Below are 18,178 nucleotides of genomic sequence, written 5' to 3'. Positions count from 1 at the left end.
TGTCAAGAGAAGAGTAAGACCAAAGATGGAGACCTCAGCATAATAGGAGGTAGAGATGGATGTGATCTGGAGCCGTTTAAGCTGATCCTTAGAGTGTAGGCAAAGAGGGGTCCTCACTGGAGCTCTGGCCCCTTTTTCCCCTTTACAGCTTAACTCTAAGGATGGTTCTCTGGATGGTAAAGGGGACCCCTAAAACAGCCCCAGGGACAGTCAAGAGGAAAAACTCATGTGCTGAGTCCAGAACCCTATGCTGGCCCCAGACAAATTCACAGCAGTGGTGTTTGCTTTCTAATTGCCTTAGAAATTGTAGCCTTAAAGAAAAAAAAAAAAGAAAGAAAGAAAGAAAAGAAATTGTAGCCATTGATATTGTTAAAAAAGAAAGATAGCATCTGAAGGCTAAGAGCTTCCAGGGGCTCAGAGAGATTTTTTTATGCAACTACAATGAAGATGGTGGGATTTAGTCTTGTGGGTGGCCTGTAATTTTTTTTTTTTTTTTTTATTGTTGGGGATTCATTGAGGGTACAATAAGTCAGGTTACACTGATTGCAATTGTTAGGTAAAGTCCCTCTTGCAATCATGTCTTGCCCCCATAAAGTGTGACACACACCAAGGCCCCACCCCCCTCCCTCCGTCCCTCTATCTGTTTCCCCCCCATTAATGTGCTCTCCAGATATGTCTAATAGCAGCCCACTTGAGGGTGGCTCACAACTGTAAGAAGAGCCCCTGGGAAGCACCGAGAAAACTGTTGCCCCACCCTATCCCCACTCTGCACGTTCACCCATGTGGCCACCTCTGCATCCCCAGAGACTCCACAGCAACTCTTGCCTCTGCTTCAGGACAGATTTTTCAGCGCATCAGAGCTAAAAGGGCATTTGAGATTATCTCAGTGTGTTTCCAGAGATAGGAAATTAATGATTAAAAGGTTGCAGAGTGAGATATGACACAGCAAATCAGAATTGGCTTGGCAGATTCCCCAAAGTAATAAAGAAAGCAAGTTCATAGGGAGGGGCAGAATTCTTTTCTTTCTGAGAATAATAACTCTTACATCCAACAGGACTCTTTTGGCATCTAATTAAAGTAAAGCCCCGTGGGAGGTAAAAGATCTCCAATGAACCATCCCATGGCTCTTGACTACATGTTTACTTTGATTTTGTAAACATTATGTTCCTTCTTTCCTTGCCCAGAGTGTTCTCTTCCTGACCACCCAACACTTGCCTGGGCTTCAGGACCCCTCAAGTCCTCCATCTTCATGCAGCCTTCTCTGGCTTTTTCTGTACTCTTATCTTGCTCCTCTGGAGCAAGAGTGGCCTCTAAGGCCACTGGTTCTTAGTCAGTTGCTCTAGAATATTACTTTCAAATGCCTTCGTGTCAGTAAGTCTCCGTTTTTCCAACCTCCTGTTCCCTATGCATTTTATTCCCAATAGTTCTTACCCTGAAGCTAAGAACATTTCACACATTAGATCATTCTATTCTCACAATAATCCTATATAGAAAATATTATTACTAATTAAAGACAAAAACACTGAGGTTCATCACTTCTATAGCAGATGCTGGATGAACTTCATCTTACATAATCCTCAGATAATGGATATTGTTATCCCCTTTGCAGATAAGGAAATGGAGAGTTCAGGCTCCATCTGGTGTTTTTCTAATAGGCTCTCCATAACATTTCAGGTTCTGTATAGCAGCTCTCACACTGCATGAGGTTTGCCCCTCTATGTCTGGCTCCCTAATGGAAGGGAACACCTCAAGGACAAGAACTAGGAGTGCCTCTTCTTTGAATTAAGAAATGTTGGCTAGAGGGAGGGGTGAATATGTAAACAAAGGTGGATGGATAAATGTGTAGATAGGTGGGTGGACAGATAGATGGATGGGTGGATGGATGGATGGATGGATGGATAGGTGGATGGGTGAGTGAATGGATGAATGGGTGGATAGATTGGAAGATGGGTATTGGATGGGAGAAGGGAAATTGGGGGACAAATCTGTCAGCATTCCCCAGCCATGCACTTCCCACCATATAATTTTTAAAAGTACATGTCCCTTTCTCTTTCCAACAGAACTCCATCCAAACATAAATAATCCCCATGCCAATTTCCTCTTGTAAAATAGATTTAATGCCCAGGGATAGAAACACAGGGCATATGAAGGACAACTTTAGAGCTAAATGAATACACAAGCACATATATATACCCACCGAGCTACGTCATATGGAAGAAGGCTGAGTCCTCCAAAGCATACTCACTTCTTGGAATGGGTCAAGGACTGATGTAATTGACCAAACTCAGAACTAAGTGGAGATTCTATCTCATCCCTGGTTTTGCCTCCTCTCAGGTCACAGCCTCTGGAATGGGAGCTTTGAAGAGCACCCTCCCTTTGATGTTCCAGATACCAATGGCAGCTTCCTTCCCCTTGCCCTTGAGGGTGTCTACATGTTCCTCACAATGATCATCCTGCTTCAGGTAGGAAGCCTAACTAGAGGCTCCCTCCCAGCTCAGTCACTAACAACCAGTGGTGAGTGCCTACCTCACACCAGACACTGCTGGGTCAAGAAGGCATACTGCTTTTCCCTAAGAATTCCTAAGGAGACTTGCAGTCATTGACCTTTAATTTCTGAGAGGAAGTCTACCCTGTGATTGGGTAAATGGCTGTCTTCTACCTGCCAGGAGGGTTCTGCAGTGGGAAACTGCCTGGTCTCTGATTCAGTGGGAATCCATCTCTCCCCAGGTGCTCATCCCGATCTCTCTGTATGTGTCCATTGAGCTGGTGAAGCTTGGGCAAGTATTCTTCCTGCACAATGACCTTGACCTGTATGATGAAGAGACCGATTCATCCATTCAATGTCGAGCCCTCAACATCACTGAGGACCTGGGTCAGATCCAGTACATCTTCTCAGACAAGACAGGGACGCTGACAGAGAACAAAATGGTGTTTCGGCGTTGCACCATCATGGGCAGCGAGTATTCTCACCAAGAAAATGGTATGAGGGCTCCAAAGGCCTCCGTCCCTCTTCCTAAAAGAAACATTTAGCTCTCTTGAGAGAACAGGAGATGACAGACACAATCCTGGCTCCCCAAAGAGGCTGTGTGGCATTTTGGCAAGTTGCTTCTTGTATCCCTGTGGTCCTCCTTGTCACTGATCAGTGCTATTCCTACCATCTGTTCACAAAGGCTAGAAAGCAATCCCATACATGGTGCACCCCCAGTTGATCTTTACCTGGTACCATACCAAAAATCCAGGTAGGGTTTTTACCTATGAGCAATGGATTGGAAACATTTCCCAATTATGTGCCAATCATACAACTAAGGTTTAGGAATTTCTCGGTTTACCTTACCAGACATGTCAAAACAGGTCTAGGCACACACTCAGGTATGACAGATCCAGAAAATGATTTCCCTGAGGCAGTTTTGCATTTGGGTCATAGGGCTGTCAGATGCCTAGACTTGTTATCTGTAGGTGGCCATAATAATAAAGATGGCCTAATTCCCTCAGCCACATACACACATACACACACACACTTTCTAACTAAGTTCTGTAACTCAGAAAACTTAGTTCTCTCTTAGAGATCAACATTCATACTTTTGGGTAAAAAGGATGGAGAAAGAGAGAGGAGGGAGTATTATAGACTTCCCTATCCCTTTTCCCATGGTGACAGTTGACTATTTATGTGGAAGCTCCTAATCTCTTCTTAATAATGATAACAGCTACAACTACGAGGACTTAGAGTATCCTAATCACTTTAACACATTATATCATTATATCTTCAAGACAACACAGTGAGTTAGGTGTTTTTTAAGAAACCCTAATTGAGGAAATAGAAACTTGGGTTAAGTCAAAGCTCAAAAATCACAGAATTCGTAGGCAGTAGAGCCAGGATTTAAATCTGCAGGACTTAGTTGCATCCATCTCTCCCTAGTCTCAGTAGCCCCATTGCCAGTTTTCCAGAGCAGCTTCACCCAGTGCTCTTGCCTGGCCCCAAGTCAAGGGTCACCCAACCATGGTCTGACCAACTTCCAACTGGTGCAATAACAGGACTCCTTTCTTGCAGCCAAGCGACTGGAGACCCCAAAGGAGATGGATACAGACAGTGAAGAGTGGACCCAATACCAATGCCTGTCCTTCCCAGCCAGATGGGCCCAGGGCCCAGCAACTATGAGAGGCCAAAAAAGTGCCCAGCCTCTGAGGAGGTGCCAGAGTGCCCGTGTGCCCATCCAGGGCCACTCCCGACAGAGATCCATGGGGCATTATGAAAACTCACAGCCCCCTGTGGCCTTCAGCAGTTCCATAGTAAGTCCCTGCCTTTTCCTCATTAAACATCAAGTATTCTGTGGTGGGAAGAGATGGGAAAGGACTCTGGGATGTGGAACAGAAAAGATTGTACAAACCCTCGAGAGCTCTCGAAATGGTACTCTTAGTCTTGTATAAAGTCCACGTGTGTGCTTTCTTAGCATAAGCAATATTTGTTCATTTGAAATACTCAATGTTTAGAAATCAGGATATTTTATGTAAATGTATAGATTTCTGGCTTCTCTTTAAAAAATGGAGTTGCAAAAATACTACACACTAAGCCAGCATTTCCTCAGGCCAATAATCGGATTGAATTGCGGAGTCCACACCACTTAGACTGGGTGTGCCATGTTCACTTTTTCATGGCCTCTTCCCCACCACCTTCTCTGTTTATCCCACCTCTGAGCTGAGAGCCATTAGCATGTTAGTTATGCATTTTTTTAATCATATAAGTAAGACCTGGCTCATGCCTATAACCCAAGCACTTTGGGAGGCTGAGGTAGGAGGATCACTTGAGGCCAGGGATTCAAAAGTAGCCTAAGCAACATAGGTACATACAGATTAGCACACACTTGTAGTCCTAGGTACTCAGGAGACTGAGGCAAGAGAATCATTCAAGCCCAGGAGTTCAAGGCACCAGTGAGCTACTATTGTGCCACTGTACTCCAGTCTGGGCAACAGAGCAAGACCTTGAGAGAGAGGGGGAAAGATTATACAATTAAGAGAGATGAGAAATACTTGTTATGCCCATCTTTCTACAAAGTAGAAAAACAGAAGATAAATCTGTAGGGTTTATGTTTAAAGAAAAATGGGAGAATATGCTTTTTGCTGATAATAAAAAATTAGTCTTCAATAGTTATAAAGCAAATAATATCTATGTCAAAATTATCCAGCTGTGTCATTACCTTAGGTTAACTACTTGGCCCTTATGGGCATTCAAGTTTGTGAATTTGATTTGGGACTTTCTGCGTCCTTTCATGTTTGATCCATTAAGACAGCCATCTGCAAACATCAATTAACAAGTGAAGAAGCCAAGCTCCTCCCCTGATAATAACACAGCATTCCTCAGAAGTCAAGGCCAAAACTAGACCTTCTGGCTACTGTCCTATTCCTCTTTCTTATGAATATGCTCTTTCTCCAGAGAACGTAAGAATACATCATCTGGAATTCATGCACTTGCAGAAAAGGCCACAGGGAGCCCCATTTATCTTGAGCAAAAGACACATACTAACATAAGGGAACTAGATTATAAAAATGATCCTTTTAGCCAATTTTCTTTAATTCTTTTGTTTTGAATACACACAAAAAAAAAACTATATATGTTAAACATTATTTGCAATCATGGTACATATCAATTGTAGGTGCCAGGGTTTTTTTTTAACTTGGCATGCCATGAAAAGAATTTTTTATATTGGTACTTGTATTTATAACCCCAGACTGTGTTTTCTGACTATGATAAAGAAAAATGATGTAAGTCTGTGTTCTGAGTTGTTACTCATCTAATGCTGGATGAGTACAAAGTTAACTTTCTTGTGTTATTGTCATGCACACAAATGCAGCATTAGCAAGGATAAAACAAGCACAGTGTGTTAAGACACACAATCCTCATAAACAACACAAGTGGAATGATACCTAGATGCCTTTGGGAAGACTCATGGGATTTTTTTCCTTTTTGATTTTCCCAAGTGAGGTAACAACAGGACATGTCTATTATCAAGACTTTCTCTTTGTTAATTGAATTCACCCCCCTAGGAACAGAAAGTACTTCCCCCAGCTCTCTTCCTATATATTTTTTAAAGAACTTTCCTGAATTCTTATTAGGCATAGATTCCATATGTCTTTTTGCACCTTCCAGTTCTAGGCATCACTAGTATCCCATGTGCCTGAGAATGTCTTTCCCCAGAACATGGGAAAGAGAAAGGAAGCTTTCCTTTGTGTATCTCAGATAAGACACACCAATTCACAGCCCCTTGTTCAGCTTGAAAAATCTCCAAAGCCCTGAAAAACCACCTTCCTGAAGCAGGCAGTGTAACTAGTATGCAGGGCCCATCACTGATAGTAGGTGAGAGGGACACACCTGTCCTGGAGATGTTTCCAGATTCTGAATGTCCTCATCCTGCTCCGGGTTGCAATTCCAAAGGCGAGTTCTGACAAAGTTCATTCAGGAGCAATAAGGAAACCACACTAGACCCAATTCTTGCTGCCTGGGCAGGTGGAGAAGGTGACCTGTTCTTTTTATGAACAGCTAAGTATACTGTTCTATAATCTGGTCACTTGAAAATATGAGGTTAGTAGGACAATAGCATCCTTGGGTAGTTGATAGGGAGGGCACTGGCCTAAAAGTCAGGAAACGTAGGTTCTGATTTTAGCCCTGCTATTGGCTTGCTGGGTAACCTTAAGCACATGTTAACCCTCTTTCTAACTCTCTTCCATCAACTGAAAATATTCATTCTTTACTTAAGATTCTTACCAAGAGTTCTAAAGATCAAATAATATCTGCTAGATCCCTTCAAGCTATAAATTAGGCACATTTGGTAATCCAAAGCCCCAGGCTCTCATCTTAACTGCCCCATGTGTTATCTCTGTGTCTGTGGTGAACTTACTGAACTGGAAGCCTCAACTTCCCCATTGTTAAAATGAACATGATCGTTCAGGCTCATAAGTTTATTTTGAGGATTTGATCTTAAAATCATGTGTTCTGGGTAGACAGATACTGAATAGAAGTTGTAAATGATCTTTCTAAAGGGAAACTGTCTGTCTTGAATAAATGTTTACATATCAACATCATGGAGGGCAATGGGGAGTTTTCATAGAATTTAACTATTGAGCTCTCTCCCCTGAGATGATGGTATATTTGGTCTAGGATAGGGTCTGGGCATTCTTATTTTTATTCCTGATGATTCTAGTGGACAGACAAGATTGAGAAGCTCTTCAAGCAGACCATTGCCCTCCAGGAAACAGTCTTCATTTGGCTCATATAGGTTCTTTCTACAGCTTGGAAGGCATTAGCTGAAGGGTGTGATTTATGCCACATAAGGGCTCTCATGCCAGCTCATCAATTTCCTCTGGATGCAGCCAGATCCTTAAAGTAATCCCTAGACAGCTTCTGTGGCAGCCCCTGCAGGGTCCCTCAGCTCCCACTCCCACCCACCCTTGGCAGGCCCTAAGCTTGCCCCTCTCACACCTGCCTCCCACCTGCTGCCACCTGCCTGTCTGGCATCAGTTTTGGCCTCATCATCTCTTGGAACCACCAGTGCTTTACCTTTCCTTTGTGAACTCAGACAGAACTTGCCTTTGAAATCCCCAGGGAGCATTCAATCACATTCTAAAGAAATCATCCTTGGCTCAAAAATAAAACAAGAATGAACAAAAGCAATAACAATGAAATTCATGGGGTTTTTTTTCTTTTACTGTAAAAAATAAGGAAGTATCAGTGATTACCACCTAATCGCCTGCTGTAAACTCTGTGGCTTTGAGGTGGGAGTAATATCCTTATAAAAATGACGAGTTCTGGGCCAGTGTTTAATAGTACTGGCCGATGGAAAATGAAATGCTTTTTTTTTTATTCCTCATCTGTAAGCAGCCAAGATTTGGTTTAAAAGTGTCACGTAGAGAATGTTTTTCAGAACCATCGGGCCAAAGAGTATCTTTCTAATTGTAAACTTGGCACTGGGGCCAGCTAGACTCCCCCAAACTTCTCCCCTGCTCCTGTCTATGAATATTCATCCCTTCCCCCTGAAGAAAATGCGATAAAGAGGAGCAAAGGTGGTATTCTTGGACTTCTGCCTCCTTTCCCTAGCCTTGGCCTTCCTTTCCTTCTTTGGAAGAGATTTATGCAGCACTCCCAGTCTGCTCCAGATTGGCGGGACAGCCCACGTGCTCACACTCCCACTGTAATGTTAGATAAGAGCCCCAATTCAATCAGCCAACCATACAAAATCTTTCTGGAAATTATGGAACGACACAGGGAAATAACAGGTGAGACCTATTTCTGCTTCTCCTGGTCCCCAGTGTCCCAAATGGGAGTGGAGGGTTCAGCTGCAGTGACACTGTCCACAAGAAGTGGGGTCTGGCAAGATCTGGGAAACTCCCTTCTTTCTCTGGGCCATTCATGGACTTATGTCCCATTTGAGAACATCTTACCCTAACAGAGTGCTTCTACATAAGTGAAAATGTGCTAACATTGGCCTATTCTCGTTCTTTATCCAAACCAAATACAACCTCAACCCACACAAAAACATCACTACTCTAAGCGACATTTGAGCCTCAGCTCACCAGCAACCAAGAAAATCTTTTTCCAGAATAGTAACACACCATAGAGTTAAGTATATGAAAGGAACCAGAGGCCACGTGATGGGAAGAAAGCATTCCTCACCCACCTTCTCTGTTCCCAACACCTCAGAGACAATCATTACTAATGGGCTCTTGTGTATCCTTCCCAGAGGTGTGCAGAGGCACACGAGTGTGGCATACACGTGAGCACACCCCTTACCACAGATGAATGCGTACCATACACACTGTTTGGGATTTTGCGCTTTTTTTTAACCTAATGAATCTTGGAGAATATCTCCTATGTGTAGACAGACAGACAAGTAGATATTCAATAAAGGGCTTTCTCTTGTTTTCATTAATGGCCGTTAGAATGTGTGGGATAGTTGAAGCATCATCATCTGTTTAAACATGTGTGAGTTTTTTCTGCAGTATTAATTCTTAGAGCATAATGGAAAAATTGGCCAGTATTTTTTGGCCAGTATTATTTTGATTGATTCTTTTGAAAATGTACCAGTTGAGACCCTCACCAACAACAAACAGAAGAATTGGCTTCCTTCCATTTCTTTAGAAGAAACTTTATTTGGTCTGTCAGTCAGTCAGCAAACATTCAGAGAGCAACCACACTATGACATATAATATGCTAGATACTGGGGACACAAAGTCTTATAGAACATTGACCCAGATTTCAAAAGATTAGAGCACAATGAAGGGGCAAGAAGAGCACCAGTGAGTACAGGACTGTGCTGTCCTTGCAAACATGTGTGGGTGTGGACATGCCCTGGGAGTTTAGAAGAGGTGTAGTGACATCATACTGGGCCATAGGGTTGTGGCAGGGGTGGCTTCCTAGAGACCTGGCACCTGAACTGAGTTTTAAGACAAAATAAAATGTTAATCAGAGATACAGCAGACCATCTAGTGGGGAGGAGGTGAGGAGTGCAGGCTGTTGAGGGAGGAAACAACCTATGCAAGGAAGATGGAGAATTGTAGTTCTTAGCAGGAGCTGAAGTGAAAGCTGCAAGCTGGGGAGGGGAGAATGAGGAGATGAAGACACAGTAACTATCCACAGAGGGTATTCTTCCAGGCCTGGGCACCAGGATTCCTGTTTATTTCCAAGGCTGGCTCAACTGCTGCACCCAATCAGTGATGGGTGTAAAATTGGTTGCACCCATATAAACTTGGGTGCATTATTGTTAAAACTGAGAGGAGAATGGCACAATGGGGCATGGCCTATTTTTCCCAGCCTTTCGGGTTGGAACACATCCCAACCAGGAAAGAAATGGGGCAATAGCATAGCCATGTAGCATAGGCCCTTGCTACTCAGTCTGGGGTCCTTGAACCAGCAGCATAAATACCACCTGGGAGCTTATCAAAGAAGCAGATGCTGAGGCCTCGCTCCAGACTTGCTTAATTAGAATCCACATTTTACTAAGAACTCCAGTTCATTCATTCGCACGTTAAAGTTTGGGAGGTGCTGGCATAATGTTTAAGGGTTCAGGCTTTAGCATCAGTCAGAGCTGGATTTAAATCCCCACATATCACGTGTGACTTTGTGACCTTGGACAAGTTACTAAACTTCGATGAGCTTCATTTCCTTCATAATTAAAATGGAATGTTAGTGACTATATCAATGCCATTATGATGATTAGATGATGGACGTGCCCAGCACCTGACTTGGCTGTACTTTCTCAGTAAGTGAACTGTAATGATAGTAATAGGACCCTCGAGCGTATAGTTAGAGCTTGAAAATCACCAATCACCTCCTTCGAAGGGGGTTTGTATGAACTTCAGGTGTTTTACATTAGAAAGACATGCAACCTTTTGGGTATCTAGCTGCCACAAAGTTCTAATTTGAAAACAGGTAGCCCTACAAATTTGTATTTCTTTTTCTTCAAAGAAATAGGTTGGCCAAAGGGCCAGCCATGGGCGAGGACACTGCTTTCTTTCTTAGTGTTCTGAGGCGCACATTCTTAAATGTTAATGGACCATATGAGAAACCAGTGGACTGGAGCTAAAGGAATCATGATGAGCCTTGTCCCACAGGGCAGGTGTTTGGTGACCCAATAAAGTTTAGCTGACATCTGCTTCTGGAACCTGCAGGCTGGGTTGTCTGCCGAGGCTAGAGAGGTAGGCCCTCTGCAGAAAAAAACTTTTCTTTTAATGCATTGCTATATATTAAAGAATACATATATACTCTCTTGGAAGAGAAATGCCAAGAATTAATTAGTAGTGAAATAGAGTCCTGAATAGCAGTCACTCAAGAAATACCTTGAGTGCCTGCAATCTGCCAGGCACCATGGACCCATCAGAGATAATCTGTTCTCACAGCACTTACAGACTCCAGGATAAATGAACATGGAATAAATAAGTGTTAAATAATTTTAACTATGTTGCTATTTAGAAATTCATAATGCATAGTTTAGAGCAAAGCAGTGCATTGTAAGAGGCTGGAAGTCAGGTGGTATGAAAGCTGTCGCAGTTCTGACCCTAAGTCAATATGAAATCTCAAGAAGTTCCCTTACTTCCTCTCTGGCACTCAATTTCATCATCAGAAAAAACAGGGATTTGGCTTTGATGGCCTCCAAGCTTGTTCCCTAACTCTGAGTGAGGGTTAACAGCATCCCATTCATGCACTGCCCCCACCCTCCCAAAAGCAAAAACCTATTCTCTGAAAAAGGAAGATTTCCATAATCCCCTTTATAATCTCATGGACTATATGCTGAGGCTTAAAGATGTGGAAGACCATTCATGGTGTTTGGGATACCAGATACTAAAGACCCTGGCTGGCAGTATGTCTCTAAGTCCACTTCCTTCTCATGACTTGCCTCATGTGGGGGTTAAAAGCATGAATTCTGGAGTCAGACTATCTGGAATCAACTGGAGAAATTCCTCCCACTTACTGTATGACCTTAGGCAAGACACTTAACTTCCCTAGCATCAGTTTCCTCAGATGAAATACAGAGGTCGAGAGGCTGACAGCACTGGACAGACAAGGTTGCTGCAGGGATGCAATGAGATAATGGATGTCCCAGAGAAACAAATACCACACGAACAGCTTCTCACTGCTATAAGAAATGGGTTCAGAGTTCCTAGAGTGAAGCTGGTGAACTGATGGTAAGCGCTAAATAGACCCTAAAACCTGGTTAAAGGAGTTTGCCTTAATAGATCACTAATAAGAAAACATAGCTATTTAACTGTAACCACAGAAAAGAAAAACTTTAGACTAGTAGACCAGGCATCAGAGCTCTGAGTCTGGCTTTACACTGACTCACTGGGTGACATTGGTCAAATCAGCCTATCTCTTTGGGTTTCAATTAAGTTAGGATTAGTTTCATCTCAATTTGGGACTGTGAGAATCTGGCAAGATCATATAAATCTGTGGTCCCTAACTCCCTGCAGTAACAATCTGTGGCCTATTAGGTAAAATGAAGCTTCATCTGTATTTACAGCCACTTCCTGTCACTCATGTCACCACCTGAGTTTTGCCTCCTGTCAGACCAGCAGCGGCATGATCTTCTTTCTCATAGGACTACCAATGCTACTGTAAACTGTGCATGTGAGGGATCTAGGTTGTATGTTGCTTAAGAGAATCTAATCCCTAATGACATGAGATAGAGCTGTGGCGGTGACACTAGCACTGGGACCTTCTAATTGCAGGAAAACGAGCTGCAGGCTCACATTGATTCTGCATTATGGTGAGTTGTATCATTATTTCCTATACATTACAATGTAATAATAATACAGATAAAGTAATGCACTGAAACCATCCTGAAACCATACCCCACCTGCTGGCCCATGGAAAAATTATCTTCCATGAAGCCAGTCCCTGGTGCCAAAGAGGTTGGGGATTGCTGATATAACTGATATTGCCTGGAAAGGTAGGAAGAGTTTCACACATGTGAGCTCCTGTTATGAAAGACTGAATTCTTCTAGGCGTGCTGGCTCACACCTACAATCCTAGCACTTGGAAGGCTGAGGCAGGCGGATCACTTGAGCTTAAGAGTTTGAGACCAGCCTGAGCTAGAGCAAGACCCCATCTCTAAAAATAGCTGGGTGTTGTGGAGAGTGCCAGTGGTCCCAACTACTTGGTAGGCTGAGGCAAGAGAATCACTTGACCCCAAGAGTTTGAGGTTGCTGTGAGCTGTAAGCTACAACACTCTACCCAAGGGTGACAAAGTGAGACTTTGTAAAAAAAAGAAGGAAGGAAGGAAGGAAAGAAGGGAGGGAGGGAGGGAGGGAGGGAGGAAGGAAGGAAGGAAGGAAGGAAGGAAGGAAGGAAGGAAGGAAGGAAGGAAGGAAGGAAGGAAGGAAGGAAGGAAGGAAGAGAAAACCAGGAACTGCACTCAAAGCCAGCGAGGATGGATAACATATGCATTTTTCCCAAGCTTTTCCAAAATGACGACTCCACAGTGTATGGACAGTTCATTATCACTGGTCACAGGTGATGGAAGCAAATGCAGATTTAATGCTGTTTTATTGGCTCTCTTCCTTGTGATGAGTAAACTTTTTTTCTGGAAGTAGTCTTAAGAAAGTATGAACAAGTTGGAATGTGAATGTTGACTCTTGGAGAGAACCCCACTGGACGTGGGAACCCTTGAAGAGTGTGCACCCCACTCTCAAGGGATATATCTGTGTCTTTCCCTCCGTAGCAGCCCCAGCGAGGACAGAATCACGCTTTTGGGAATCACTGCATGTGGCAGTCAGAAAAAACAGTCTGAGGATGCTTTTTCCTGTAGGATATTTTTTTTAATCTCAATTTGGATTCTTATTTGTAAAACTCATTGGCCTTCAGTTTTCAAATGCATGAATCAATCAAGATTCCCTCAGTCTATCTTTTTCAACCATTCATTTTCTTCAAAAATATAATTTATCTGTGAACCCTGAATTCTGACAGAAACTGTCTTCATGAAAGCTTCTCTGCAAAATGTCTTTTGTCACATCTAACTATTGAGAGCTGGTGTGTGTTGAGCGTCTGCTTCAAAAGAAGCTGTAGTTAGAGCTCTAGATGATCCAGCCTCATGGAAAACGCAAACTTTCTATCTTTGAGGCTTTTACCGTATCTCTAGAGAGTTTAAACATGGACATAAGAAAAGTGAATTTAAAATGTAGGTCAAGATGCCAGTGGGGAGGTAGGCAGAGCCCAGGGCTGCTGCTGCCGCTGCCACCACCTCTCTGCTTCATTGCTTCTGGGTCTTTGCGTTCTCACCACCTGGGAGAAGCTGTCAGCACAACAGATCCCTGGGGATGGTGAATAGAGGAGACAGAGTGAGAGAAAATATATAAATAAGCAAACAAATAATAAAAGAAGATATAAGTCAATATGTAGAGAATTCCAAAGGGATGGTTCAAGTGGCAAGTCCTATGTAGAAGTAAAAAATTGGAAACCCATAAGTTATATCCAGCCCAGAGATTTAAAAAGAGAAAAGAAGAATAAAAAGAAAAAAAAAGGGTTATGCATTATCTCTTCTTCATGTTGAAAAATCAGATTTGGCCAACTGAACCAGCATTGGAACATTTCACTTGGCAGAGCTGTTGCCACTCTTCAGACAGAGTAGGACCCAGATCTCGCAGCGCCCCAGCCCCAAATGTCCTCATCTGTTTCATGACCCTCTTCTCTCATTCACCTTACATGACCTACTTCTGTGGACATCCTGAGTTCAAAAACCCGCCATTGTGGTTCAATTAAAAAAAAGAGAGAAAATTAATTGTTGAGAACAATTAAAACATGGCAGAAACATCTGTGTGACTCCGTAAAAAAAAAGAGAGAATTAATTGGATACGATCCATGGACAGGTGGGGTTTCCCATGGTTATTGAATTCCAGCTAGGATTTTGGTAGACAGGAGAGGATGTTTCAAACTAAGATTGATCATAGAGGGAGAGGTGTATCTAGGATGCAATAAACAGAACACACCGGGCCAAGCTGAGAGTCTACGCTGGGAGTGTTGGGAGTGGAGATGCAAACTGAGAAAGAATCTAGATGTCAATGAGCTGATTGTGCTAACAATGGAGATCTTCTGAAGGTGTTTTCAGGTCAAGAGTACCAGGAGGAAAATGGGGTTTTAGGAAGACTGCACTTCACATACATATGAAAAATTAAAAAGAAAAAAGGTGAGAGGCTGCAACATCAGGTAGAGGCTAATGCAGAAACCAGAGATCAAGGGCCAGAGGGTCTGAGCACAGCTGGAGGCAGCAGGAATGGGGAATAAATGGTGGGAAGATACTGGGAGGGAAGAACTGGTAGTTGATGGACAAGTGGGGCTGAGGGGCAAGAAGGAATCAAATAAAAATCAGCAATAAGCAGGCCTGTGGGAGAGGGAACCATGCAGGATATAGACTGCAGTGTGGCGCATATCATCCATTCCCAGCTCCTGCAAAGAATCTGCCAGAGGGGCTTCCTTCCCAGTCCCCTTAGGAGAGGCTCTCACTCAGGCCCTTTGTCTTCCAGGAAAAAGATGTGACTCCAGATAAAAACCTCCTGACCAAGGTTCGAGATGCCGCCCTGTGGCTGGAGTCTTTGTCAGATGGCAGACCTGCCAAACCTTCCTTCTCTACCACCTCCTCCATTGCTGACTTCTTCCTTGCCCTAACCATCTGCAACTCTGTCATGGTGTCCACAACCACTGAGCCCAGGCAGAGGGTAAGGACTGGTGAAGGTTGAGGGTGGAGCGGACACATGATGCCTGGGTCCTGGCCACAGTGTCACATTCCATCACTGTAAGAATTTGAACAGGTCTCTTACCCTCTCTGGGTTTGTTTCCTCATTTTTAAGTAAAATGAATAATGTTATCTATGAGCTCTTTGTGTAGCTTTCAAACTTTGTCTATCTGTCTACAGGGTGGCTATTAAGAGTTAATGTTTACTGAGCACTTAGCTATGTGCCAAGCATTATGCAAAACACTTTACCCGCATTGTCATTTAATTTTCACAGTCCAACAACTCTGTGAGGTACATCCTTGGATTTAGCAAGTAAAAAAGTGATGGCTCAGATAACTTGAGTAATGTAACAAAGGATGTACAATTAAAACATGGCAGAACTGTATTGTGTGACTCTGTAATACTGTGTGACAGTACAGTATACACTGTTACACTGTAATCTGCTTTTACATAGGAGTCCAAAATAATCATTACTGTGATGTTCTTCACAGTAAATAATGCAGCTGGATGGTCATTTATGTAGAATTATATTCTGAAATCTACTAAAAGTAGATTTGTCTTCAATTTTCCACAAACTCTGAGCCAAGCTGCTCCCTTGTGGGGACATTGATGCGAATAAGTATGTGGCACAACTTGTGTCTATGAAACCCAGACAAGAAGGCTCACCCAGGCTCCAAAACACCTCTACCCTAAGTCCCTCATTAAATGGTTGGGTAAACTGCGGCCCATAGACGAGAAGAGATTTTCCCACAATCACTGAAGGCCTGAATATGTGAAATTGCTTTCACATGCTGCAGAAGACAGCTTGATATTATTTCTACTTTCCTCTTTCGTCCACAAGGTCACCATCCCACCCCCAACCAAGGCTTTGGGGATGTCCTTAGAGAAGATTCAGCAGCTCTTCCAAAGGTTGAAGCTTTCAAGCCTCAGCCAATCATTCTCGTCCACTGCACCCTCTGACACAGACCTTGGGGAGAGTCTGGGAGCCAATGCACCCACCACAGACTCAGATGAGAAAGACGATTCGTCTGTGTGCAGTGGAGGCTACTCAACTGATGGCGGCTACAGGAGCAGCGTGTGGGACCAAGGCGACATCCTGGGCTCTGGGTTAGGCGCATCCTTAGAGGAGGTGCTGGAAGCCCCGGCTCCCGGCTTGGCTGGGCCTGAGCTCTGTTATGAGGCTGAGAGCCCTGATGAGGCGGCCCTGGTGCATGCTGCCCATGCCTACAGCTTCACGCTGGTGTCCAGGACACCTGAGCAGGTGACCGTCCGCCTACCCCAGGGCACCTGCCTCACCTTTGACCTCCTCTGTACCCTGGGCTTTGATTCTGTCAGGAAAAGAATGTCTGTGGTTGTAAGGCACCCACTGACTGGGGAGATCATTGTCTACACAAAGGGCGCTGACTCGGTCATCATGGACCTGCTGGAAGACCCAGCCTGCGGTGAGTCCTGTCTCACTGTGGCTTTGGAAACCAAGGGCTGCTTGTGGAATTACAGAGGTAGCATCAATGGTAATCAGGAGCCCAAGTTAAAATGTCACCTGCCCAGTAGGGCCCAGCTAGAATATAGGCCCATAAGACATTCTCCTCAAAGCAAAATCCTTAAAACAGACTGCATTGTACATTTCCTTGACCTGGAGAATCACAGCATCCATTAGCAGGGTAAAGACGATACAGTTTTGTAGCAGAGAAACATATTTACCTTTATTGATTCCAAATTCTAGTTTTCCAAACCCATTTTTTTAAATTTCAGATTAAGTGAATGGCACATGATTAGGTTATATAGTATGCTTTTGTAAGGTTAAGATCCAAGTTGTAGTTGTGTCCTTCGCCCAGGCAGTGTGCAAATTACTCATGCAATTTGGTCCAAACCCATTTGAACATGGATTATCCACACAAAAATTTTTGCACAAGAATGGCCAGTAACCCTAGAGTACACTGTGGTCCTAACTCTTCATTTTGGCAAGAAGCCAATTCAACCTATGAGAGACTTAGGAGAGGTGACACAGCTCAGGCCTGGTTACTCTGAATTTCTGTTCAGAACTTGTTTCATGCTGCCAGAATTCTGCACTGGGCTCAGGGCACTCTGGGTAGCCTCAGGTGTCCTTTATCATCCTTTTCCCCAGCCTCCCCCAGATGGATTTTTACAAACTTACATGGAGCCAAAAAAAGGTTACAAAGTCCCTACATATCAGTGTCCAATTTTGGAGCAGCATGAATGAGTGTGCAGCCGCTTCCTGATTGCTAAAAAGAAGAAGACAGTTATGATTCTCCCAGGATAGTAGATTCTAGCCAAGCTTTAGAATTGCCCAGGCAGCCCTGCACCTCCTGCATTATCATCTGTGGATCAGGGCCAAGAGGTTCATGGGGATTGATTAGTGTTTAGAATGGGAAGAGAGCTAATTAGTTCTCTTTATCCCCAGACTCTGGTAGACAACTAAATTCAATGCTTTTTAGCTAAGGGAACTATCCCTGGGTAGCAGCCATCTGAGCCCCTCTGGAGATGTTTCTTTATTTGCTCTTCATCTGGTGGCAAAACAGATTAGAGATGTTTCCAATAAAAGACACATACACAATGTTGCTCTAAGAATTAAGAAGCAAAACTTTGAATGAGAGCAGGAGAAATAACCTCAGACTTAGTAATATTTATGGTGTTTGGACACTCAACTTGACACTGAGGTTCCTGGCAGCCTGAGTAAGACGATAAAGTCTGGCAAACTGAAGACAAAAAAATGTTAATCTCAGGAGCTGGAGTCCTTGAAAAGAAAATATTGTAAATAGTGTTCAGTAAGAGAAGGTACAAATGAAGACTATGTTTAAGGCACTGGAAAAGAGGAGCACCTAAAAAATGAATCATAGTGCCCATCAGCATTTAAACAAATAATACCATTATTAAAATAAGCCTGGAAAGGATGTTTATGTACATAAAAACAACCTTAGAGTAGTACCATTAGAAAAAATCAGAAT

General features: G+C 43.3%; 1 protein-coding gene across 2 annotated transcripts in view; it reads left to right on the top strand.

The window, feature by feature from the left end:
- Positions 1 to 18,178, top strand: part of ATP10B (ATPase phospholipid transporting 10B (putative)) — a 443,089-nt gene that overhangs the window by 381,944 nt on the left and 42,967 nt on the right. For both annotated transcript variants that reach the window (XM_053567374.1, XM_053567375.1), the window contains 5 exons: positions 2,335 to 2,462; positions 2,728 to 2,980; positions 4,049 to 4,287; positions 15,004 to 15,195; positions 16,054 to 16,654. In XM_053567374.1, coding sequence (XP_053423349.1) covers positions 2,335 to 2,462; positions 2,728 to 2,980; positions 4,049 to 4,287; positions 15,004 to 15,195; positions 16,054 to 16,654 — 1,413 coding nt within the window. The remainder of the gene's footprint in view (positions 1 to 2,334; positions 2,463 to 2,727; positions 2,981 to 4,048; positions 4,288 to 15,003; positions 15,196 to 16,053; positions 16,655 to 18,178) is intronic.

This window comes from Nycticebus coucang, chromosome 17 (genome assembly GCF_027406575.1).
Source record: "Nycticebus coucang isolate mNycCou1 chromosome 17, mNycCou1.pri, whole genome shotgun sequence".
NCBI classification, from domain to species: domain Eukaryota; kingdom Metazoa; phylum Chordata; class Mammalia; order Primates; family Lorisidae; genus Nycticebus; species Nycticebus coucang.
Note: the sequence above shows the minus strand (reverse complement) of the source record. Positions and strands in the feature narration are given on the sequence as shown.